Here is a 27,069-nt window from a genome sequence, read left to right as displayed (position 1 = left end):
AAAGGAGAGTGCTCTGTCAGCAAGTGTTATGTAACTGTCATGGGTTGCTACAGATGGTCATGACAGTTTTTAAAATAAACCAGGACTAGAGAGCAACATGAGCAGATCTGGATCATTATATCATGTAGCGCCTTAGGCAGTGCAGTCAGATGTCCCAACACTTTTTTCCCAAGGACAGCTTGTCCAATTCAGTAACAAGGTCAGTGCAGTCAAAGTCACATCTGTGTGAGAGATCTAATGCAAGTAGCATGAGAACTCTCTGGCTTGACTAAGTAGGATGAGACATTCTACTACATGTTAACACACTGCGCAAGAAACTGTTGACTACCTACTACGTGTGATTCTTTTTAACATCCGAGGCCTCAGTCCTGCAGTTGCATCTGTGCAAGTGGACATCTGATGGAGTCAACAGAGCTCTGCAGCGGCTCAGGGGTCTACCTGCATGGAACCAGTTGCAGAATCAGAACCTTACTATTTAATATGGCATTGAAACAGGATAAACAATTTTGTGTGGCCCACAGAAAAAGGAACTGAGAACTACGTGGAATAGTAATTATAGAGCGTGTTTTTCATTTTCAAAGAGCTGGGCAAACATTCATTAATCCTGTGTTGAATAGTAGGAATCATTAACTATATTTTATACATGGAGGACACTGTGACCAAAGATTAAATAACTTGCCTGAAGCAACACAGGGGGTCAATCAGAGTAGGGTTCAGAACTCATGAATAATCCTGACTACCAGTTCTGTGCTCCAATTGCTAGACCAGGCCTAACAAATTCAAATGGAGGGCTTCCCAAGTTTTTAACCACATATAGCTAGAGTCCCAAATACATTTTGTTGAAGTTAAATACCATGTTGCTTGTAGCTGGCCTGTTTATTAAAAGTTCCCCATGTGTGTTGTAATTATGATCATGCTTTTTGTTGTGTGTCCAATTAAAAAGCTGATCGTTGATTTGCAGCACAAATCAAGGCAATCCCAAAATGGACACCTAATGAAATACTGGAATTATTGCATTCATTCCATTACATTATACACTCTCAAAATGAATGGGCTTTCCTGTCTGAGAAGTGAAACTGGAGCCACTCACGGTGAGCCAGCCTCATCACGCTGCAGTATTATAAAGAGTGCAGCGAAATCCTCTTCATGCTGTATGTATCAGAGGTCTTTGTCAAGGCGATCAAGTGTAATATTTATAAAAGAATGCCTTGTTTCACAGCATCAGTGGTATCTCAGTTGAGATGGCTACATCAGAACTGAGCTGCTCTTTGGAACATCTCTGCATTTATTTCAGAGTTCAGTACAGCACATGTCATTTTCAAGTGGCTTCTAATTACAAATAACAGTGTTGTGACACTGTGGTTATTGGCGTTTATTGACTCCCCTGAAGTTAGCTAAATGGACACAAGGTACCAATTTTCCACATCGATGGGGAAAGATTTATATTAAAACTCTGTCTCTAAAGAAATGCTGTCTTAGTTAGCTAATGCCAGCTTCCCCAAGCATGTCCAAACAGCATTTTTGGTTTTGCCTTTTGAGGTTGTGATTTAAAAAGGACTCTGGGCACCTCATTTATTTAAGAATTCTCAAAAGCAGAGACTTGCTAAATTGACTTTGGATAATAAGTTATTGGGGTTTATAATCCAGTGTGATCTGCTGGGGTTAACTGGCTGGAACCAGGGAAGTATTCCACGTAATGCTTCTGTAACTCCCTTGACATCATTCCCAGCAGTGTGACCGGCAGTGATTTACAGCCCCGACTTATTCACAATGCTCCATAAATCATGCCATTCCAGTCCTATGTCCTCAAAGGCCTTCCAATAATACTTCACTTGCTCCCTGCCACCCATTTCCTTGACACCTGACATTTGCAGGCAGGCAGAAAAGTTAAAAACTTCTCTTGCATTCCTACAGCTGATGTGTCTCCTGTAGAAACCTGCTGGATTCTGAGCTAATCGGAGCCTAAAGCCTGCAGTAAACTGTAGTTATTTTGTAACCAAATTAATTACCTTTTTAAAATGCAGGAACAGTCTAGTCAGCTTAACCAAGTAATCGAGTTGCTTTTGCAGATTCTGCATACTTTACCCATGCATGGAACAATTTGATTAAAACTCCCAATGAGCTTGAATCCAAGAACATTTTTATATGTTCTACTTCGACACAAAGCAAGTTGAGCAGATCTGGATGTTTATTTACAAACTTTCAAAATTGTTCTGGTGCACTTAGTGCTTAATAAGGCAAGGGCTATCTCACTCACTGCACAGGGAGGCACTACATAGGTTCTCTTGCACGACTTGGTCAAAGTCCTGCAAGCCTGATCTGCAGTGTGCCTGCTGTTACAGTCCTGGGCCTTTTGTGAACAAAGATTGCCAGTCTTGCCACATTAGGGTTACCATCCGTCCGTATTTCCCCGGGCATGTCCGGCTTTTGTGTCTCTAAATAGCCGTCCGGGAGGAATTGGTAACAAGGTTAAAATGTCCGGGGGGGTTTTCTCCCTCGCCTCCCTCCCTTCCATGCAGAGTGCGGCTGCTGATTGGGTGGCTTGGCCGATTGAGCTGCTCCCATTGGCCTCCAGCAGCCAGAGCCCTCTCCTGCTCCCCCCTTCCTCTGTCTGCAGCCCTGTGTAACACACAAACCGACCCACCGGGCAGCATGTTTGCGGAGCCAGAATGGTAAGGGGAGTCCAGGGGGGGCAATCAGGGAGCGGGGGAATGTTGGATGGGTCCCCGGCCTCCACCTGCCACCCCCCCTCCGTGCGTCCCCCCCGTGGGCCTCCCCCCTTCCCTGCCTCTCCCTTGCCTGCTTGTACTGCCAGAGCCAGCAGCAACTGCTGTCTGCTGCCCCCAGGTCCTAGCGTCCCCCATCCACTAATGGGAAGACAGGCTGCCCTTACCCTGCCCTTCCACCCTAGCCCCGAGCCTCTTCAATGCCCCAAACCCCCCAGCCCCAGCCCTCAGCCCCCTGCACCCTAATCCTCTGCCCCAGCCCTGAGCCCCCTCCTGCATCATGAACCCCTCATCCTCAGACCCACAGCCCTCACCCCTGCATCCCCTCCTATCCCCCAACTCCCTCCCAAACCCCCTCTCCCCTTCCCACCCCCCTCCTGCCCTCAAACTCCCTCCCAAAGCCTGCACCTCCTCCCTTTGCACTGTCTTCCACCCCCAAACTCCATCCCAGAGCCTGCACCCCTCACCCCCTCCTGCACACCCACCCCCTGCCCCAGCCCAGAACCTGCACCCTGCACCCCTCCTGCACCCTAATCCCCAGCCCAGGACCTGCACCCCAGACCTCCTCCCCCCACCCAACCCCCCTCCCAGAGCCTTAGGCAGGTGTGTGTGGGGGGTTCTGGGCACCACCAAAATTTCTACAACCCTGCCACCCATGCAAGTGGATAAGCGTCGGGGCAGTCAGGGGACAGGTAGGGTCCTAGGGGGGGCAGTTAGGGTGGGGGGTTCTCAGCAGGGGGCAGTCAGGGGACAAGAAGTGGGGGGGTTGGGGTTCTGGGGGGGGCACTCAGGGGGTGGGAAGTGGGAGGGATTGGATGGGGGCAGGGCTCCCCCCCCCCAGTGTCATCTTTTTTGATTCTGGAAATATGGTAACCCTATGCCACATAGAATGGTAACTTTGGCATGTGGATAAGTATCCAGAGGGAATGGAGACCACGCAAATTGTGACTCAGACAGGATTTGAATCAATGCTCCACAACTGAAAGATGAATACATTAACCTACTGAATTACACAGCTCCACCAAACTTTTACCATATTTAAAACAGTAATGCCTTTTAGCATACCTGTGGTGTGGCCATGCAGTATATGGCATTTTGATCAGGAAGTACCTTTCCAACCATTTTTTTTTCTTTCCTTTCCAGAGGAAGAGCAAAATGGTATGTAACTCTCCATTTATCTCAATTTTGTTTATATTACTGGATCATTTTAATATAAGGAAATATCTCAGGCATGTACTGTGTGCATTCTACCAGCCTGTTTATACTGTACTAAAAAATACATGTAACAGGTTACAAACAGTGTTCAATGTTGCTCTCAAGCAGCTGAAATTCACGATGAATACAAGTGGTCTTGAATCAAAAGTTGAAAGAAAAGTTCAGGTTTTGATCAGGCACTCAGTTCCTATAGTGATGGACAGCAGTATGAGCCCCTATGACAGACAGATGTATTTTGTTATATTGGTGAGAAAACTCTGATAAAGTCAACTAGCAAAGCTAAGTCTGGGGAGACTTAGGGCACAACAACCTAAGCCAGAAGGAGACCAAAATAAATGAACACAAACATGGCAATATGGCCATCACAGCTCATTGATGTTTTCAAAAATTTCTTGCAGTCCACTGAATGTTGACCTCTAAAGAAAAAGGGATTTAAGTCCATTTCCACTTTCTTTGCCTGTTTCTTCTCTTTTTTTGTTTTTTCTCATTCTTCCCTTTGGAAATTGAGTTTCCTACCAAAACCAGCTTCACTCAAACGTCTGTTTGCCTACCTGTTTTGGCAAGTAATGTTTTAGGCAGCTGAGCAAAATATAATTAGTGTTTCCTTTCATTGTCCTCATATCAATGGTGGGTGAATAGATTTTGCATCTGTGTTGGTTGCGTTAGGGTTGGTGCAGTTGCACAAGAGTTTTGCAAACTCGGTTCCTATTAAGGTTTGCAGGAGTTGTATACATGCTCCCAAGATTATGGTTTGGTGTCTATTCCAACATGTTTTTGTTTAAAATAATCAAAATTGTGTCTGCTCTATGTCTAGATAACTGAAATGACTGCACAGTCATATTTAGCTTTCACCATTTGAACCTGACAACTTCTGCTGGATTTATATTTTTACTAGATCTTGAGACCCCCAGGAGATGAGACTGACTGTTCAGTGTTGCCTGGGTTTTAGCTGGACTAGAGAGATTTTAATCTTGGACACATTGACCTTAATTTTTAAAAGTAACAAGTGATGCTTCAATTTTAGGTATCCAACTTGGGACAACCTAAACAGGCCTGATTTTCAGACAGTGGGTGCTCAATCCTTTTTGAAACTCAAGTTCCTTTAATGTAACTCAAGTTGAGACACACACAATCATTAGTTTTTTCATGAAGTTGATGGATTTCCACTCCATACGGTTAAATGCAGTGCTCTTGAAAATGTAGGCCATTATCCCTTGCAGGGTAAACAATTGTGGAAAATGTCACATTTAATATAAAAATGTGACCTGCCCTCTCAGTCTTTTATTAGGAGTTTCATGATTCCTAATACTTTATTCAAGATATTTATTCATTGAATATTCATTCAAGATATTTATTCAGTTAATGCCGAGATAGTTTGACAAATTCAAAGACTAAATGCTCTGTGCTTCAAGTGCAAATAAAAAAAAAAATAGATGGAAACACACTTTGTACGCTGAGTACTAAGTGCATTATTGGAAGGTAATAACCGCTGATGCTTGTAGACGGTAGCAATTGTGTGCAGTGCACATTATCATGAATCTGTTTGTGATTTTTATTGTTATAACAAAAATAAAAATCAACAAATAGGCTACATATCTGCCAAGGACTTGTTTACAGACCCTATTCAAATGAGTGGAAGTGGAACAAGCGGACAGTAGTATCCGATGAATTGTGCCACTAGTTCAATGAGATATTGCAGTAAAAGTCCAGCATTTGTTAGTTGTTGCTTCAGCTGTCCTTTTGAACAGCTTTTTCTGTCTGAATGGCCTTCCCATCAGAGGGACCGCTGCCTGGACTTGCTTTATTATAGCTGAAGATCAACATACGTGGTTTCCTCAATTGAAACGGTAATGGAGCAAACCTACAAAAAGGGAGAGAGTAGGATTTTCATAAGGGTTCAGCATTGCATTCATTCTGCTCCCACTGAAGTGAATGGTAAGTATCCCATTGACTTCAGTGGGAGCAGAGTTTAGGCCAATGCTGAGCACTTTTGAAAATCTTGCCTACAGAGATGGCATATTAAAGACTACATAAATCAGCCGGTAAATCCTGTTGCTAAGTAATATGAGCAAGATAGGAATTGCTAATAACAGGCCATTGAAGTCACTGGTGATTTTTCCACTGGTCTGACTCAACAGATGTAACCTATTTAGATTTTTGGTTATATTAACTGCAGTAATATTAATTTATTCTCTCTCCCCTTAACATTGCAGTGGGGTGTTAACATAAATAATACACAGGTGAGGTCTACATACTTCCTCTTAATATGTTAGCTGTTATGATGCAAACTACTCAGGTACCCTGGCAATAGGGATCTTATGTACTTAATAGAGATATACAAGTATACACATTGGGCCTGAGTTTTCAGTGCTTTGCACCTTGTATAGTCGTTTCTGCCTTTGCAAAGTGGGTGTATAAAATACTATCATTCTGATCTGGTAGCACTTGACACAGGTCTAACCACTGAAATCAGGCCCCATGACTATGAAATATTCAGCAAAGAGACTGATGATGGCATCAACCAATCATTTTCATCAAGTTCTTTTCAAACATCAGAGCAAAATTCTGTTCTCCGATCTGTACTGCAAATGAAAGTGCAAGTCTCTCATCCTTATTCTGTATTCTCTCCCCAGGTGGTATTCCCGTTGATACTCACTGATATTCTGTGTACTATGGATCTAAATGCAGAAATCGGCCCTCAAATTGTAAGGCTATATGTAGATATGAAAATATATAGTATAACACAACTTTAAAAAAACCCATGTTAAAATCAATAGCCTTTTGATTCTGGTTCACCATTGATCAGCCATCCAGTGGATGTGATGTGGTCATCAAAGACCAGTCTAATGATTTGTGCATTCTTAGATGAGATGCCCAGGGCAATAACCCGCATAACAAGAAATTATGTGTAATGATATGGACATTTCCAGCCATGCAGCTTTTTCCTTGTGTGTTGTGGATGTTGATGATTCTGCTTTTTTTAAAAATGTGTAAGTGCTCTGTCTCATCTGAATCTAAATCTGCAGGCCAAGCAACTTACATTATTTTCTCCAAAGTCCAAATTAAAATGTTCCAGAGAATTGCTTTTTCATTTAAAAAAATTGCATAGTTCCAAATTGTATTTCGCAAGGTGCTGCAGATATCAATTATGTTGAAGTATATGAAGTGCAGTAACACAAATAGCAATAGACTACATTACCAGATGTCCACCTTATAACAGTAACTTAAAAGCACATGTCAATCTGCTAAAAGGGGAGGGGAAGAGGGGCCAGCCATAAATGATTTAAAATGAAAACATATAGGGTTGTTGGTTTCCTTGCCCTGTAATTAGAGGTCTGCATTGCCATATGAGGGATGCAAGATTGAGTACTTACCATAGTCCCTTTGAAGAAAATGGAAGGAGTCTCACTGAGGATATCATCAGACATATCACCCTGATCAATTTTATCCTTCTCCCCAGGCCTTTTATGTCAGTTGCATTTTTAGACTCAACTCTTTGGGGTCAGGAAACGTATCTTCTTATGTTTGTACAGCACCTGTAACAATGGACCTCCAGTTCTGGGTCTAATACAAAATAATCAGCTACAGCAGCTCTGGAGACAGCACGCTGTTTCTGATGGGTGGGGGTAGTTAAAGGAACCTGCCGCTTCTTGCCTTATAGTAACTCTTCTGGCTACACTTGGAGCAGTGCTGAAGAGTTCCAAAGGGAGTCCCATCCATCCCTGGTCAAAGAAAAGTCTGTGGCAGCTGGGAAAATTAGGAGAGTGGCGTATAAATTGGGGCGAGGGAGGATCCCTCATACCACCCAAAATGAAAGCTCCAAATAGCTGGTTAAAGAAATGTGATTGTTGACACAAGTACAAAATGTTGTGCTGACCCCAAACATCCCCTTTGTTCTAATGCAGACAGAAAAAATGACACATGAGGATGGAAAAGTATATTTTATTCAGAAATGTGCCAGGCCATCAAAATCTGTGTGTGCGTTTGCATGTTGCCTGCATGCACGCAGGTCTTCCAAGAAAAGAAAAACTAAAAGAAATTGCAGCTGAGCTAGATGCATTCAGGGATCAGTGTCAGGCTGTTGAACAAATTATCACTTTTTTTAAAACAACCCTGCAGTCTTCACTCAGGCAAAACACCATTTGAAGTCACAGGAGTTTTGTCTGAATAAGAATTCCAGCACTTTTAGAAAGCAGAATCCTTTCCCCAGATGTTTAAATCCTTCTGAAGAGCACGAAAACTTCCTAATAAATCAAGAAAGAAATACCTCTGGCTGTACATTCTCCATTCAGGTTAGGAGATCATCTGTTTGACCATGCACTACAGAGTTTGGTGCAAAAAGACAGCTTCCAAATCTAGATCCTAGTGGGACATTTTAATCAGCTGTACAGAACAAGTGACTATCATATGAGCAATGATGATAAAATGGAAGAACAGGAGTACTTGTGGCACCTTAGATAAAATGATAAAATGGAGCAGTTATAATAATATATGGAGATATAGCTATCTCATAGAACTGGAAGGGACCTTGAAAGGTCATCAAGTCCAGTCCCCTGCCTTCAAAGCAGGACCAAGTACTGTCCCTAACAGATTTTTTGCCCCAGATCCATGCCCCCCTCAGGGATTGAGCTGACAACTCTGGGTTTAGCAGACCAATGCTCAAACCACTGAGCTATCCTCCTCCGAAGCACATGGTCTTGGAGGATCTGTAGATAAAAACGAGCTCCCTTTGTATTTCAGCACTACAAAAATTGTGGCTGTTCTCACAAACTACTGCTGATGCACAAGCTGAAGCCTTTTAGAAGTGAACTTTCATCCTGTAGCAAGTTTTAAAAGGGAAAACATTTCCACAAAAAGAAATGCGCTTTGCCAGTATTTGTCTATCTTGTTCATTTTCTTTGCTTTTTAATAGGGGTCTGCTCCTACACAACCAAGCTTCTCCTTTACTTATTATTTGTATTGCAGTTGCAGTGGAGTGCCAGTCAGGGATTAGCACCCTACTGCGTACACACGCACATACACACAGCAAAATCCTGACCTCATTCAAGTCATTGAAGTCAATAGGAGCTTTGTCATTGACCTGAATGGGGCAAGGATCTCACCCACCATCTTCTTGATCCGGTGGTGAAATGAGGCCACTGGGAGTTTTGTCTCAGTAAGAAAGCCAGGTGTGGCCCCTTTTGGTAATGAAAGCATTGTCTGTTGTCACCACCTTTTCCATGATGTCCTATATTTAGCATTATGATTTAACTTCAGGATGAAATAGGAGAAGATGAGCTGTGAGGGAAGAAGTGCTTGTTTACAACACAAAGGGCCAAAATCTACTTCGGGATGTGTAAACACCCCCTTTATTGAATTCAGTGGGAATTAAGTTCACATGTGTGAGGACAGGAGGTGGACCAAAGAGTAGAGCTGTTCAGAAAATGGGGTTTTCTTCCACAGAATATTTGACCCTTTGGCTGAAAACTCAAAGATTCTGATTCAGAAATCCTATCATGATGCCTCATGGGAGTTGTAGTTCAGGCGCTTCATGCGCCCATTGTTCTCAATAGGTCAGACTCTTTGCCTAGACAACATCTCCCATGATGCATCACAGTCTCTCCTCTTGGGGAGTTATGAGCTGCATCATGGGAGATAAACATTTTTGATTTGGGGGGGGGGTCGGTGTTTTTTTTGACCAAGTTAACTTTCTGAAGTTAGGGGACACTTTTCATGCAAAATTTCATTCAAAGTGGAAAATCCAATTTTTCTGTCAAAAATAATTTTGACATAAGATTTTTGACCAGCCCTACCAAAGAGTTAGGCTAAATAGTAAGCTAGGTAAGAAAACCAAAGAGTATAGCCTGCGGTGAAATGATAGGATGGGGAGGTAGAACCTCTTAGGTCTGATTCTCATGTCACTTTATACCTGTGTAACTTCTTTGACTTCAGTAGAGTTACTCTTGATTTAAACTGCTAGGAGTGAGAGAACAATAGAACCAGCCCGTGGCTCTGCCACTAATTTACCATGTGAGCTTGGCCAAGTCAATTTTGTTTTGGATTAGTTTTCCAGTTTGTAAAATGGGGATAGCATTTACCTACTCCACAGGGACACTGAGATACTGTAGTGGTGAGGATCATATAAGTTGCTTGATAGAACGTCTGTTTCTTTGAGAGATTTGAGTGGAAAGTACGATATAAAGACACTAGTAAATTGGATTATGTGGAAGTCTGATATATTTGTATTCTTATTGGTACACTCCTTTCTGAAACGTCCATTTCCATGCTGAATGCTACTCCTTAACTAGAGGATGTATTTTCCAGAGTCTGAAACTATAAAAATAAATGCATGGAGCTATGTTAGGGTAAGTGAGTGTCGTATGGATTGGCATTGTCTAGACTGTGTTATTAAGTATCCATGCTGGGAACAGTCTGTGGTTTGTCTAGTTTGTTGAGCCTCAGAGGAAGAGAATTTACATCATGTGTGGTGACCACGGCTATAACCAGTTGAGTGGTTTCTTTGATATAATTAGAGATTGCTTTTAGTTTTAATCAGTTGCTATTTAAAGGTCCATGTAGTAACTGATTTACAAGACCTTTCAGAATGTTGCATCCAGCTTCAATAAAGCCACAAATAAACAGAAAACAGGGACCATATGAAAAGTCAAATGAACTTATCAGAAAGTTTTTAAAAAGTCAATTCACACAAACTCGCACCCAAAATAACATCCCGTTCTTCGTAGCACCCAGAATAACTAAGTCACTTGTTGAATGACTCCAGTGTCCTCCACTCCAAAACTTTGCTTCATTGACTGTTGCAGACAAGTAGTTTCTTATAGTACTTGTAGAATGTTAGTGCTGAACTTATTTAAACTTTACATTCTATGGTGCTGAGTTTTAAAAACCTCATAAAACTCAAACAAACATTATCTGTCCATCTGCATTCACACAGATTTACACATCCATACATTTGTTTATTTTTTTTAGTAATTGGTTTAATATGGAGACTTCAGACCCGGCAGCAAAATAGTCAGATTGACAGGAGCTGAAGAAGCCAGATGGTAGAACTGAGCAAGAGAGAGTCTGAGTTGTAGAGTCAATTTCTGCCCTAATTTTCTCCAAGAACACTATTGGGGTTGCACAGCATTTAGTCCTTCCTATGCAGCTGTAGTGAAGGGATCAGTTGTTACACCCCATTCCGCCAATCCTGGGCCTAGCTGGAGGCCACTTCAGCCTCTGGCTCAACTTAGAACCGCCTCAGGGTTGTTCTAACTTGTATTGAGTGATAGTGGCCCTAAAGGGGCCGTGACACCAGTCAGGGATCGCCACAATGCAGCAGCACTCTGATCATGCTCTCTCCTGAGCCACATGCTAGATGTGAAAGTAGGAGGAGTGGAATTAACTCAGTACCATCAGGAATTGCCACACTGTGGGAATTCTCAGCTGGCTGGTCAGCCAAAGTGGCACAAAGGAGCTGTGGTGGGAGCTGGCCAATTGTGACCAAACAAGTATAACTGAGAACTTTCTCCTCCTTTGCTAGACCCCAGATGGATAGACCTATGAGCTGAACCAAAACCTGCCTTAAGTGTTCATTTCTGTGCCCACCTATCACTGCGCAGAGGTATAAAGCGTTCATTACCCGAGTCCAAAAAACAAACAAAAAACACTTTGGTGAGGAGCTGAGCACAGTTTGTGGATTTTCTATAAAAACTAATTATAGACTTTATTACTAAGGGCCACATGCATTTCCCCCTCTTCTGGGAGTCATTCAATAAACTTTATGTTCTGAGGTTGAGCAAAACGGCTGCAGCTTAATGCAGTGTTTTATTCACGTTCCCTGGTACGCCAACGCCTGGTTATTGCTAGTGTCCCTGGGTGGATTTTTTTTCCTTCTGAATTTATATTAAAAAGCCTGAGATGCTGCATGAGGGGGTCTTTCTTCTTGGAGAAGAAGTATGGTTTTTTTTTTTTTCAAAGCATGCTTATAACTGGATCGGCTCAATTTGGGGATGGGTGCAGTGCAATCTCATTCCCCAGAGTAAGGGCCCGTTCTGAATTGCAATAAAGATTTATCATTTCCATGCAAACCAGCTGGTCAGCCAATAAACATAACTGGCATTGCAATTACTAACACCACTAGAGAATAGGCTGAAATCTGGGCAATAGCTGATAGGAGGACAGTTTGGGACCTAATTCTGCAACCCTTGCTCACGAGACTAGTCCAAGTGAAGTCACTGGGACTGCTTGTGAGAGTAGGGACTATTCACGTGAGGAAGGGTTGCAGAGAAGAAACTATTTCAACCTGTCTGCAGTAGGTGCCGGGGTGTGTGCTGACAGGATCCTTTGGCTGAAACACATTCTTCCCTTTGAAGATCAAACACTCTTCTAAATATATGCTCTGGTGCAGAGAACACAGTGATTTACATTGTTCCTTGAGCCGTGGGTCTGGAGAACCTATTTTCTATGACATTATCAAGAAGCTTTTCTCCATGAGGTTCTGTGAAGGAGGAAATGTAATCCATCAGCTGAAGTTTTCAGATTCTTAGCATCCATATATACAGCTCTCTCACTGTAGCCTTATGATTATGCTACTGCAATTCAGCAGGGTCAAAACAAGAGGAAACCATGTCTAGAAACTAAACATAACCCTGCTTAAAACTAAAGTCACATCCAAGAAATATACCCACCACAAGGAAACAAATTCAGAACTAAGGCTGTCACAGTGGTTTTGATTTAACCCTTTTTTATCTGAGCCATTCCAGCATTTAAGGTCTTCTATCCACAGAGCTCACTCTTTAAGGTAAAGAAATTAGGAAAGATCCCATTTAGGATGAATATTTGGGGGGAAAAAATCTCTTGACAGTGAGATGTATTAGGCTGTAAAATGAGCTCCCAAGAAAAGTAGTGGGACTTTTAAAACCAAGACTAATCAGCACACTAGAGATTATACAGTAGTGTCGGGAACAGTGCTGTATGGCAGGGAGTTGGACCGGGTGACCAAACAGAACTTTTCCGTCTCTTATGAGGGAGATTTTCAAAGGCATAAAGGGCAATTAGGCACCTAACTCCCATGGAAAGTTGAGTGCCTGACTTCCTTTTGTGCCCTTGAAAAAATCCCCCAGTGATGCTATTAGCACTTCTAAAGCACCCATTCTCACACTATCAAGGGTCCCCCACCACCCATCAGTATTCCATGCTATTGAGACAAGTACCTGTTTCACTACTGTCAACTGGATCTGTGGGGCTATGGAAAGGTTGTGGACAATCTGTCTGTTTGGGGGAGAGTGCTAGCCCCCAAATCCTATTAGAAGCTGAAATTCATATAGGGTTGGAGTTAAAGCCCCCTGAAGTCAACAGGAATCTTTCTGTTGACTTTGGATCAGGCCTATATTATATATTTCTTTTCTTCTTCTTTTGACATTGCTTGGTACATAGACCTCACAGAGGCGAATTACTTTCTTGACAGAATAGACAGACTGCAGGTTTTACATCTGCCTTAACTCAAATCATCCTCCTTTCATAAGTTTGTGTCAGCTTTTATTTTACCATAGTCTTTTACATTTCATAAATATTAATTCCCCAAATATTCCCTGTTATTTAATAGTTCACATCTATCACAGGCTTTTCTGCTTTCCTTTCCCCTCTTGTCACACACAGATGTCATTCTCTGCCATCAAAAGCATGAGCCTTTTCAAAAGAAGCTGTTCAGCCCAGAGATGCATGAGCAATATTTTACTGCATGTATTATTTATTGTGGTTCTTTATGGTTCTTTCCCTTCATTTTCTAATGCATCAATCTGCCCTCTCAGGCTCTTGTTCACCTGCTCCCTTGGAGGGGACTTTTATGTTTTTTTAATCAGTTAACCAAATCCTGTCTAGCAGGCCAGCATTTCAGAATATTTAACCATATGTGCCAGCGTCAAAGTGACAAAGGACATTTTTGGCTAGTTGCCATTTAAAGCCAGATAGTTACAGGCTGCCTGGGAGCAACTGGATCACTATAACTGCTCGCCTTCTCGCCTACCATGCCGTGGCTTAAACCCATCTAGAGATGTTGGTGTCTGGATTAGTAAAAACGTGCATGTTAATTTGGACTGTTGGTAATATTTTATTTTGGCTTCACCCACCGACATGCTGTGTTTCTCATAATTAATACTGGTTCTCTAAGCTGGCCACTTTTGGCACAATGTTTCGCCCTACTATTCCACAGAAACTGTATCCCTCTTGTGTGTATCTGCTCCTTACGAAACATGTAGTACTTTTCCAGGAAAACAACACTACCTTTTACATTTAGCCTGGTAAGTACACATGCATGGGCCAGTTATTTTTCTGTAACGTACTGATTGATTTCCAGTGAGGAGCTAAATCTTCATTTAAATTCTTACATTTAAACAAACAAACATGAAGCTCCTCTTTGTTCGTGTGTACAAGGTTACATGATTTTCTTCCATTGCAAAATGTCTTGGAACTGACGACTTTCACTGAACTAAGGGTTTTGCTGACTTCCAATCTGCTCTCAGTGACTCAGAAAGTTCATGATTTATCAAAACAGCTATATGTACTGCTAGAATAGGCGCTATACATTTTAACATACAGGTAATGCCAATTGTCTACCTGTTAAGTTCTTCAGTGTCACTGATTTAGCTTGGAAATTAAACCCAAAGGTGAGTTCTTAAGAGCGGTGGTGAGAAATGGACAAGTGGCAATGAAGGTAGGATGTACATCCGAGCAATAACTTTTGGCCCCTTGTCTATTACCACTGAAACCCTGCTCGCACCTATCATAGTCACAGTGTAACTAGCATCGTTTCAACCGTAGATTCTGATTCATTAAAGCAGCCCTACTCGGGAAAGCATTTAAGCATGTGTTTAAAACCCACTCACTTCAATGGCACTTTAAGCATGTGCTTTAAGTGCTGTCCTGAATTGGGGCCATAGCAGGGAAGGAGCCTTGGCAATGTTTTAAGGCAGATCCTGCCAGGGTCTCACTCCCCAGTCTCTGCTGCTGTGAAGGGCCTGACAGACCCCACCAATAGAACGGTTTCTCTGTGCAGAGTGTGACACAGCATCCGAGGAGTCCCTGCGGGTGGTTAGCCAGTCCTGCCAGTCCCAAGAGCTCAATAATCAGGAGTTAGGACCCACTTTCTGGGGCGTATCAAGCAGGAAAGCTAGTAACTCACTTTAAAAAAAAAAAAAAAAAAAAAGGCTGAAATTCTCACACAAAACATATGACTCTGGGAGCTGGGACTGCAAGACAAAAATAAGACAGACAATCAAGCTGGGAGAGCTGGCCACTCTGGGTTAGCACCCAAGGCAGAGCTGTGCTCTGTAGGGGCTTCTTCCATGCTGCTGGGCATGTGTGGAGAGAGAGGCTAGGGACAGGGCTTGACTGGGTGGCATTATGGTAGTGTGGCTCTGCTGGCAGACTCCCCCAGTGGTAGAGGAGGGGAAGTGCAGCAGTGTGGGAGCACCTCTCTGGGGCTCAGTTTCCACATCTGGAAGTGGGGGAAATGTCGACTTTGATGTCTCCAGATGAAAAGTACCATATAAAAGCTAAGTGTTATTTTTATCCCAGCCCTCAGTCCGCAAGAGTGGCTGCAGATGCAGCTTCAGGAGGAGGAATCCATCCTGTCACCACCTGCCGTCCTCCCTGCCAGAAGTCGATTTCCTGGGAGTTAAAACTGCAACTAGGATTTATTCCTATTGTAGGTATATCTGCTACCTCAGACCCTAATATTGCCACTCACACCTACTATCTGCCCAGACTTTAACACACTTGGGCCTGATCCAATGTGCACTGTAGTCAATGGCGAGACTCCCATTGACTTCAGTGGGCTTTAGGTCAGGCCCATAGTTGGGTTCTTAAGCATTATTGGTACAATTGACTCTAGCATAGAAAAATCATTGAGAGTGGCAGGGGAGGTAATAATTCCATCTAAAGTGTTTGTGTGGAGTGAAGAGGAGATTAATTTAGGTCCATAAGCTGCAGGGGTAAAAAGAAAATTCAGCAAGAGCCAACTCTGAGCTGCAAAAAAGGACATCCCTTTTCTCCATGTGTGGGCTTTAAGTCTCCTGGCTGGCTGTTTAGTGGCTCATCTCTGCTCAGCTAAGCATGGGAAGGAGTCTCTCTTCCTCACAATGGGATAAGCTAACCTGCTGTTTAGCGCCACTCAAGTGTTTCTTTTCTCATTGTAGATGCAGGCAAGAGACTGTGAATCATTAAAAGCTAAACAGGAGCAGATGTTCTGTATCAGGTTTAAAGTAGCAGTGTGTGGTAGCTGCTTTATCTTAATCTTCTAAATAGTATGTATGTTTTGGAGCAGCCTCTTATCCATTCTGTTTAATATTTGTGCCTTCCTTGGAAAATGTTTGCGTCTTTTTTTTCTTTTCTTCTTTTTTTTTTTTTTTTTTTGAACTGCGGGTTTGAAAGTTCAACTTGACTGTGACCCCAGGACTGTTAGAGTTCTGCGTAGGAGACGTTTTTAAAAAAAAGGGGGGGGGGGCAGCAGAAGCTAGAGCAAGAACAGCTAGTGAGACACTACAGTGAAAAAAAAGTCGGAGCAGACAATAGGCAGAATGAAAAATAAATGCAAACCTTAAACGATCAAAATCCTATAGAACTCCAATCAGTGCACACCTCCAACCCCTGCCAACAGGAGTGCTGGACTCTTCCAAGGCAGCCAAAACACGGTGGTATGGCTAATGTGAGAGGAAGTCCTTTGGACCATTACAGTGTTTGTTTTATTTATAAAGGCAAAAAGATGACGGGGGAAGAAAAAAGTGAGAAGAAAAAAGAGAAAAACTAATAAAACCCAGAGTAAATATACAGTGTGAAGCTCCCACACTTGTAGCTTTGGAGTGTGGGCAGGCTCTTCTATTCCAAACACATGGCACAGATTTCGCTTTAGCTAGGAAAACAAGGGGGTTTGGGGATTTTTTTTTTTTAAATGAACAAATCATTGTGGGCTGAGAGGAGATGGATCTGGCCTGCACAACCCTTCTTGCTGGTGAGAATGCATGAAATGGAAAAACTAACAAGTTGTGACTTTTAGAGCTCCAGCTGGAGTTTGCAGGGCTGGAAGTCGGGTGGGGGTTAACTATTTCTACTTGTCACCTGAGAACATTTGCTCTTGAAATCTTTGAGACATGACAAGGGGTGAAACCTTTCAATGCCATCATCTTAGTCTCTCTTGAATGTGGAGCCATATTTTAAAGGCTAAAAGGGAACTGGGGGTAAAGAGTCGCACCTCCCTAGCTGGAACTCCTAGAAGCTTGTGCCGCCCTGAGGTACCATGTGTCCAGGGGTAGACAAGGCAGCTTCTCGGGAGAGCCATGTTTCTGGGTTTGCTAGTTCCTGCAGCAACAGTGGTGGATGGAAACCCTGGCATGCTGGAGACCCCCTGTGACTGGTCCATGTCTGGATGCATGAAGAGAAGGCTCCTGGTGCCCTCCCCATCTTTTCTGTGGGGAGTAAGCAGTCTCTTCTCGCCCTAAGTCAAAAACAGAAAGTGAGCAAACACAGTATCCAAAGTGCCTCAAGACCAACAGCGTGAGATGTCCGACTGACAGAGAACTCACCTGGACTCGACCCACCTTTGTGAAATGCTCACAAAGGGAAGAACTGATGTCTTGCCCTGATACGGTCTTTAAAACATTCTGTGACATCACAGAATTCACTAACTGGACAATAGCCCCTTGATCTGGAACTGCTGCATCTCCGATACAAGCACCATTTGGCTTCATTTTCTAGCAGTGGAAGATATTGTAACTCCTGGTCTAAGCTGATGCATTTACTTCAGTGTAATAGGGTCGCCCAGTCTAAACCACTATAAATAATTTAAAGAAGAAAGGATAAACATCCTGCCTGTAAATCTGTTTGCATTTTAAATTCAACGTGAAAGGGAGCTTGAGGCATTTTATGCCCATTATTTTATATTGCTAGGTCAGCCACCTTACAGTAGATGTATTAGCATCAGTGTTCAAAGGGCAAATAGAAATTCACCGTTCTTTGTGCCATAGCAACTCGGTGGGACCCTTGCAGAGGTTTCATTGGGCAGGAGGGATCCCATACTCAGCAGCACAGAGAGGGACAGCGCAAGTGGGCCAGAAGAAGTTGCCACTGGCTCCTTACTTATGTGAATCCATGTAGGATACAGAGGAGCACATTCTCCAGCTGCAGCCAATAAAAGTGTGGCCTCTGCTAGCAGATGGACCATGTCTTCATGGATTGTACTTTACAAGATAAAAAGGGGTGTGTGAATTTAGTGCTGGGCTAAGGTGTCCTACTGCTAGCCTTAGCTAAGGACATTTTCTATTCACTCATCTTACAGGTGTAGCACAGGCAGTGGGCAGCATGTGCTGCCTCCACCCTGCCCTACCAAAATGTTTCAGTCCTGCCCTGGAAGGACCATCTCTAGGCATGAGAAGGCATTCAGCCTTCCTGCCCTCTCAGTCCTTAGGCGTGATCTGAAATATAGTCTCCTATTCTTTCAAAGCCCATCCATCACGTATGGATTTCATTCTTTTCCATGTTACTAGCATTACGTGTTAAACCCAGAGAAAATGAGCCGTTTCCCTTGAAAAAACAATGACAAGCAAGTAAAAAATTAGGCAGAATGAAAACCCATTCCATATGTATATAATTATAGTCAAGTTGAAGGATCTCTTAACCTAGTCCCTTTCCAAGGCTATAATGTGGGGGGGAAGTGCAGTGGGTTTAAACCACATGATACTAGTCTCACCTGCATTGAAGGAGAGGCTACAGATGGTACCATTTTATGTCAACATGCACCACCCTCACATTAGGGAACCACGCAGAGGATGAAGGGAAGGGTGCTGGCTGTTCATCGGAGATGGAAGCCATCATGCCTGTGCTGGGCAGGATGGCTCAAGGTGGGCAGCTTCAAGGCTATGCCAGGCACACGTTGCTTCACCCTTATAAAGGAGGCGAGTGCACCTCCATCTAGTGCATGCTGTTGACCCCAGCCATACACACAGTGAGTGTTTGGACTTGCTACTGGCTACAGACTGTGCCTCTCTTGGGCCATTGTGTTGTAGCTAGCACCGTCTCCTACCACTTTTTGGGTCCTGCCCTGCTGTTTTCATGGGAATGGGGAGAGGGCAACATTCCCAAGTCCTGTGACCCCACAGAGCCAGTGAGCAGGAGCTAGGCAATGTAAAAAGGATTATGCCAGGAGATAGGAAGGACCTAGCTACTTAAGGGTTTACATGCTTACAGCTACAGCCTGGCACATATTTGAAAAACTTATTGCTGGAGCTCTGTTGCCTCCCATTCTTGATGGAGTCTTCAAGCAGCCAACAGAGCAGGACAGGCTGTGAGAGCAGCAAAAGGGGAGTCAGCGTTTTAACCAGATCAGTGGAGGGGAAAAAATAGAATCTGGCAAGTGTTCAGAATCCATGAAAGGCGCATAATGCAGGGCAGGCAGCCATAGTCTGCAGCCTGACAATTCAGGAGCAAACAGAAAGCAAACCTTAAGAGTGGCTTCCCACTCCCACCCCATAAGCTTTTCCCAAGGAAATGAGCTAAGAGTGAGAACTTTGAAAAAATAGAATAGAGCTAGGAGGTTTAAAAAAAAAAAAAAAAAAAAAAAACTAGTTTAAAAGGAAAAATCTGTTGATTTTACTGTAAATTAAAATCTAGCACCCTGCCCCAAAAATAGATGAACAATTTTATATCAATTATCAGGTGAGACAAAACTCAGACAGACAGGAAGGTAACAAGAAGTTATACTGTTAATACAAATTATTTTTAAAATTTCCCATAGATTTTAACATCAGAAGGCTTTATGTGGCAATTAAGGGGCTTAAAAAGGTAACAAGGAACTCGCTGAATTAGTTGTCACACGGTTATTTGGGAATTTTTGTCACTACTCTCTTACTGTTGTGCTTTGACCCAGGGAGATAGTCTTTTCAGAAAGCGCCTGGTGGTCACATTTGCAGAGCATTAAAATGGTGTCTTGTGTATTTTTGGCATTGTTGCTGGCTCGTGCTGGCATTAATGGGAAGGGGCGCTGAGGGAAAGCAGTTGCGGCAGCATTGTGCCAATCAGAACTCTACTTAAGGAAGCTTGCAGTGGAGTTGTTTGCTGCTTACTACTGCCAGTGGGTTTCTCTTTGTGCACAGGAACTGAGATGCCTTGGGGGGAAATTTTCATTTCATTTACAGCTTCATTGTATATTGTCATTAGCCTGTCTTGCTCTCTCTTTGGGCCTCATCCTGAGAGGCGTGAGAAACCCCAGCTCCAACCCCAACTCTTCTTTGGGTCAGAACCTCTGATATTTGTCTTTAATCAGAAGAACACAAAAAATTACAAAGAGGTAGAGGAAGCCCACTTTTCTTTCTAACCTAATAAATGATATTGCTGTACAAGTAGATTCTACTGCAGAAATATTTGCTGGAAAGTCCTATTGGCATTAAGTTTATAAATGGCTGATAGCATTTTAATAGGAGATTTTTTTTAAAAGCGTGGAGTCACACCGTTCTTTTGATACGTAAGTATGAAGGTGAAAAAGCAGGATGTTGGGCAACTTCCAGTTTGCCGCCATTAAGACAGTGGAACGAGGGCAACCTAGATCAGTTATCTCCTCTGCACATCGGTGCGTGACAGTTCCAGAAGTGCAGGGGAAGCCTTGCCCTTGGAATATCAAGGTTATGATCTGAGTACAATACAAGTGCACAGAGGGAAAGTAACAGAAATCAAAGATGAAATGTTGACTTGCAGCAGTTCAGTAAGTTCATTCTGCAAAGGCTTTCGCCGCATTACTCTTGTTTGTCTGACAAGTTCATTTAAATCATTAGGTTAAAGAAAAATGTAAGCGAGATCGAAAGTGTGGTCCAGTAGGGCACTGGATTGAGACTCGGGTGACTGTGGGTTCTATCCCCCGCTTTGCCAATGACCTGCCATGTGATGTTGGAGGAAATAACTTCAGTGTCTGTGTTCCCCTCCTGTGTCTATGTCGTCTCTTTAGATTGTAAGTTCTTTGGGGCAGGACTTTAATTGTGTGTTTATATAGTGCCTCGCACAACGGGGCCCTAATCTTTGTTGAGGCCTCTGGGCACCATTGTAAGAAGTGGAGTAGGTGTTTTGTGGAATCTGTTCTTCGCATCTAATGTTATCAAATTTTTTATTTTAACAAATACAGCGAGTGTAATTCCTTGGCAAAAGCTGGCCCTTTTCTGATCCTACATCCCTTACTCATATGAGCGGAGTTCAGCAGAACTGCTTGGGTGGGTAAGAATAGCAGGATCATGCCCTGATCTGATCTTGCCAGCACTCCAGGCACGGAACACCCATTCTTCGAGTGCTTGCTCATATCCATTCCATTAGGTGTGTGCGCGCCGCGTGCACGATCGTCGGAAGATTTTTACCCTAGCAACACCGGCGGGTCGGCTGTGGAGCCCCCTAGAGTGGCGCCTTCATGGCGCTGAATATATACCCCAGCCGACCCGGCGCCCCCTCAGTTCCTTCTTACCGCCCCTGACGGTCGTTGGAACTGTGGAGCGCTGCTTAGCTGTTCTCCACTCTCCCTAGCTTAGTTCGTTATTCGCAGTTATAGTTATAGTTATAGTCCTAGTGTTTATAGTTAAATAGTTCAATAGTTTTAAGAGTTGTCTAGTTGTTATAATAGTTCAGGGGATTAAGGGGGTCGTCTCCCCCTTTCTCCCCCGGCCGCGGGGCCGGGCTCATGCCCAACGCTCCCGGCTTCAAGCTATGCGCCTCCTGCGCTAAGCCTATGCCCACGAGCGACCCGCACGATTCCTGTCTGAAGTGCCTGGGAGAGTCCCATCAAACAGATAAGTGCAAGATCTGTAAGGCCTTCAGACCAAGGACCAAGAAGGAGCGGGACTTTCGGCTCCGGCAACTCCTGATGGAGGCGGCACTTAGTCCGGACGCTCCATCTACAAGTCAGGCCCCGGCACCTAGCGCCTCGGTGCGCAGTGCCCCGGCGGCACCGGCCATGACGACCACGCGAGTGGCGTCAGATGAGCCTTCCCGGCACCGGACCTCGTCGGCACCGAAAGCACAGCAAGTGCCTCGGCGCCGGTCATTATCCCCAGGGCATAAGAAAGCCCATAAGACGGGGACCTCCGTGCCGAAGACGCTGGCTCCCCCAGTGCCGGGGGTAGAGCCGCGTACGCCGGTGGAGCACCGGAAACAGGTGCCTCCAGCACCGTCGACTCCGGCGCCGAGGCCGTTGAGTCCGGTGCAGACGGCGTCTCCACCGAGGCAGGCGGTGATACAGTGCCTCCCGTCGACGCCAGAGACCTTCGCGGCGGCGAGAGACTTAATAGCTCTCACGGAGCCGGCACCGCCTCAACCACCGGCACCGACGGCACCGTTGCCTCGCCCGGTCCAGTCGAGGGGGAAACCTGCCTTGATGCGCCCTCCATCGCAAGGGCTGGAACCTCGGCACCGATCCAGGTCCCGAAGCAGGTCCCCACGCCGCTCGCAGTCCCGGCACCGAATATCACCTCGGCACCGGTCGTACTCGCGGCCAAGATCTTCTTCGCGGCACCGCTCTACGTCTCGGCACCGCTATGATCGTCGGCACCGATCAACGTCGAGACGTAGTTCTCGGCACCGCTACGGTCGCCGCTCGACGTCGAGAGGCCGCTCCCGGTACCGGGCATACTCCAGGTCCTCGTCGAGGTCCAGATCCGACTCCCGGTACCGACGAGGTCATCGGCACCGGTCGCGGTCCCGGCACCGATCGCCGGCACCGCGTGGAGATAGATCATCTCCAGACCGGCACCGTGCGGCACCGCAGCCCACGGGAATCGTCTCGACGCTCTCGGCACCGCCATGGCCATCGAGATCGGGGTCTCGCTCCTCGGAGGACCTCTCGAGATCGGCATACCCCCCTCAAGGGCAAGCCGAGGAACAGGACTTGGGCCATTGGCAGAACATAACAGAGGACCATTCTCATGGCCCATCTCACTGGTCGTTTTGGACCCCGTGGGCGTACCATCAGGCGCAAGGGGCTCCAGTTGCTTCGACCTCTCGCTCCGGTCACTCTGTTAGAAGGGCCCCGGAGTCCACCATCTCTCGGCCTCCGCCAGGGGGCATGGAGGCTTCCGTGTCCGCACCACCTGACGCCCTGGACTCAAGCGCAGGTGATGCTCCGGCCCAGGAGCAGGGAGCCCAGGACCCTCCCTTGGATCCTGTCCCACCGGAGGCATCTTCCTCTTCCTCTCCGGATGAGGCAGTGGCGGGCACATCGTGCACAGGTCCACCTCCAATAGATCTTCGGGCTCACCAAGATCTTCTGCGTCGGATGGCCCGTAATATGGACCTGCAGGCGGAGGAGATAGTGGAGGTGCACGACCCCATCGTGAATATCCTCGGAGCGGATGCCCCATCGAGGGTGGCGTTACCCCTGATCCGCACGATACAAGCCAATGTATCTACGATATGGCAGACTCCTGCCTCTATCCCACCCACGGCGAGAGGGGTGGAAAGGAAATACTTTGTTCCGTCTAAAGACTACGGGTACTTGTATACCCACCCCCAGCCGTGTTCACTGGTGGTGGCATCAGTGAACGCAAGGGAGCGCCACGGTCAGCAGGCCGCAGCGCCCAAATCGAAGGAGGCTAAGTGCCTCGATTTATTCGGCCGTAAAGTTTACTCAGCCGGAGGGTTGCAACTTAGAGCGGCTAATCAACAGGCGCTCTTGAGCCGCTATAGCTTTAACTCCTGGAACTCTATGGGGAAGTTCAAGGAGTTGGTTCCCCAAGAGTCCAGGGAGGAGTTTGGAGCCCTGGTGGAGGAGGGTAAGAAGGTGGCTCGGACCTCCTTACAGGCCTCCTTAGACATAGCGGACTCTGCTGCGAGAACCCTGGCCTCAGGTATCGCTATGCGGAGGATCTCCTGGCTCCAGGTTTCGGGTCTGCCTCAGGAACTGCAGCAAACCCTGCAGGATCTGCCCTTTGAAGGACAAGGGCTGTTTTCCGAAAAGACGGACTCTCGCCTGCGGAGCCTCAAGGACTCCAGGACGATCATGCGTTCCTTGGGGATGCATGTTGTGGGCCCTCAGCGCAGGCCATTTAGACCGCAGCCTCAGCGCTTCTACCCCCCCCCCGCCCCGTCAGAGACAGGACTCGACCCGGAGGCGAGGGCGAGGTGGTAGAAGAAGGTGGACCGGCCCTCAACCTGGTCAGAACCAGGGGCCACCTAGACCACCTTCAGGCCCCAGGCAGAACTTTTGAAGGTGCGGTCGAGGACGGCGCCCCAGTCATCCCACAGGATCCAGCCCCATCCTTTCGGGATCGCCTTTCCCATTTCCACCGGACCTGGTCCCTTATAACTTCGGACCGTTGGGTCCTTCGCACGGTGGACAGGGGATATGCTATCCAGTTTTCTTCAATCCCCCCCTCCTCCCCCCCTTCCCCGTCCCTCTTCAGGGACCCTTCTCACGAGCAACTTCTTATACAGGAAGTTTCCACGCTCCTTGCTATGGGGGCCATAGAGGAGGTTCCAGTGGAGTTAAGGGGCAGGGGATTCTATTCCCGTTACTTCCTCATTCCCAAGTCCAAAGGAGGTCTGCGACCCATCTTGGACTTGCGCGGACTCAACAAATTCGTAGTAAAGTTGAAGTTCCGCATGGTCTCTTTGGGGGCCATTATCCCTTCCCTCGATCCTGGAGACTGGTTCGCCGCCCTCGACATGAAAGATGCATACTTTCACATAGCAATTTACCCGCCTCACAGACGCTTCCTGCGGTTCGTGGTAAGCAAGGTGCACTACCAATTTGCAGTCCTTCCCTTCGGCCTATCCTCGGCCCCAAGGGTGTTCACGAAATGTATGGCTGTCGTGGCAGCGTACCTTCGTCGGCAAGGGATACAGGTGTTCCCGTACCTAGACGACTGGCTGGTACGCGGTCGCACCAAAGAACAAGTTCGAGATCACGTCCACATAATAGTGCACACATTCAACAAGTTGGGTATCCTACTCAACAAGGACAAATCCACTCTAGAACCTACCCAGAGAATAGAATTCATCGGCGCGGTTCTAGACTCCAGACGTGCACAAGCCATCCTGCCAGACAATCGCTTTTGCACCATCACGAGCCTCATTCAAGGACTCAAGGCCTTCCCAACTACCACGGTGAGGTCGTGCCTCACCCTGCTGGGTCACATGGCTTCCTGCACGTACGTAACCAGGCATGCCAGACTTCGGCTTCGCCCACTCCAGACCTGGGTGTCATCAAGATACCGCCCACATCGGGACAGCCTGAACATGGTGGTCACGGTCCCGAACTCGGTCCTGACCTCCCTCACATGGTGGCTAGACCACAAGGTGGTTTGCGAGGGGATGCCGTTTCACGCCCCACAACCCTCTCTGCACCTGGTCACAGACGCTTCATCCCTGGGTTGGGGCGCCCATCTCAACGAACACCATACCCAGGGCCTGTGGACTGCACCCCAGATAGCCCTGCACATCAATGTTCGGGAACTGATGGCGGTGCGCCTGGCGTGCCAGGCATTTCTCAATCTCCTACGTGGCCGCTGTGTGTTAGTTCTCATCGACAACACCACCGCCATGTTTTACATCAACAAGCAAGGAGGAGCACGTTCGTCAATGCTATGCCAAGAGGCCATTCGCCTGTGGGACTTCTGCATCGCCCACTCAATCCATCTCACGGCATCGTTCCTCCCTGGAGTCCAGAACACTCTGGCGGACCGACTCAGCAGGTCCTTTCAAACACACGAGTGGTCTATCCGTCCGGACATCATACATTCCGTTTTCCAGAAGTGGGGGTTTCCCCAGATAGACCTGTTTGCATCTCGAGACAACAGGAAGTGCCACGTGTTCTGCTCCCTGCAAGGTCGAGCTCCGGGCTCCCTCTCGGACGCGTTTCTCCTTCCCTGGAAGGACCACCTGTTTTATGCCTTCCCTCCGTTTCCTCTGGTCCACAAGGTACTGCTCAAATTGCGCAGAGACCAGGCACAGGTGATTCTGATCGCCCCAGCGTGGCCGAGACAACATTGGTACACCACACTGTTGGAGCTCTCGGTTCAGACACCGATCCCGCTTCCATTATGCCCGGACCTCATCTCTCAGGACCACGGCCGCCTGCGTCACCCCGACCTGCAATCACTCCACCTCACGGCGTGGCTGCTCCATGGTTCACCCAGGCAGAGCAGCAGTGCTCGCACTCTGTCCAACAGATTCTGCTGAGCAGTAGGAAGCCCTCAACACGGACCACATACTTGGCCAAGTGGAAGCGGTTCTCCTGTTGGTGCGAACAACGAGCCACGTCCCCGTTGCAGGCACCTATTCCTCTCATTTTGGAATATCTCCTCTCCCTAAAACAGCAGGGGTTGGCGATATCTTCAATTAGAGTTCACCTGGCCGCTATATCGGCCTTTCACCCAGGGGAACTCGCATCCTCGGTATTCTCTAACCCGATGGTCGTTAGATTCCTCAAGGGCTTAGACCGGACGTACCCACAACAACGTCAGCCCGTTCCGACGTGGGACCTCAACCTGGTTCTCTCCAAGCTCACAGGTCCTCCATTCGAGCCACTGGCCACCTGTTCACTTCTGTACCTATCCTGGAAGACAGCCTTCCTCGTAGCCATCACCTCAGCAAGGCGCGTTTCTGAACTCAGGGCGCTTACATCCGAGCCCCCTTACACAGTTTTCCATAAGGATAAAGTGCAGCTCCGCCCACATCCTGCCTTTCTCCCTAAGGTGGTTTCTCCATTTCATATCAACCAGGATATATTTCTCCCGGTCTTTCATCCTAAACCACATGCTACTCGCCAGGATCAACGTTTGCATTCTCTGGACGTACGCAGGGCCCTGGCCTTCTATATTGACCGCACAAGGCACTTTAGAAAGACGACGCAACTCTTCGTTGCAGTGGCCGACCGAATGAAAGGCTCACCGGTCTCCTCACAACGCCTATCCTCCTGGATTACGTCTTGCATCCGGACTTGCTATGACCTGGCAGGTGTCTCAGCACCGCACCTCACCGCTCACTCCACGAGGGCCCAAGCTTCCTCGACTGCTTTCCTGGCGCAAGTTCCGATCCAGGACATTTGTAGAGCGGCGGTTTGGTCATCAGTCCACACGTTTACAGCTCACTATGCACTAGTGCAGCAGTCCAGGGACGATGCTGCCTTCGG

General features: G+C 46.4%; 1 protein-coding gene across 8 annotated transcripts in view; it reads left to right on the top strand.

Annotated features, from left to right (window-relative positions):
* Positions 1-27,069, top strand: part of CHST11 (carbohydrate sulfotransferase 11) — a 276,479-nt gene that overhangs the window by 229,554 nt on the left and 19,856 nt on the right. For 4 of the 8 annotated variants that reach the window (XM_065565062.1, XM_065565039.1, XM_065565031.1 and 1 more), the window contains one exon: positions 6,575-6,646. The exons of the other annotated variants lie outside the window; for them this stretch is intronic. In XM_065565062.1, the coding sequence (XP_065421134.1) occupies positions 6,575-6,646 (72 nt within the window). The remainder of the gene's footprint in view (positions 1-6,574; positions 6,647-27,069) is intronic. 8 annotated transcript variants of the gene reach the window in all.

The sequence above is a fragment of the Chrysemys picta genome, chromosome 1 (assembly GCF_011386835.1).
Source record: "Chrysemys picta bellii isolate R12L10 chromosome 1, ASM1138683v2, whole genome shotgun sequence".
NCBI lineage: Eukaryota > Metazoa > Chordata > Testudines > Emydidae > Chrysemys > Chrysemys picta.
The sequence above is the reverse complement of the archived record's forward strand: the minus strand, read 5'-3'. Positions and strand labels throughout refer to the sequence as shown.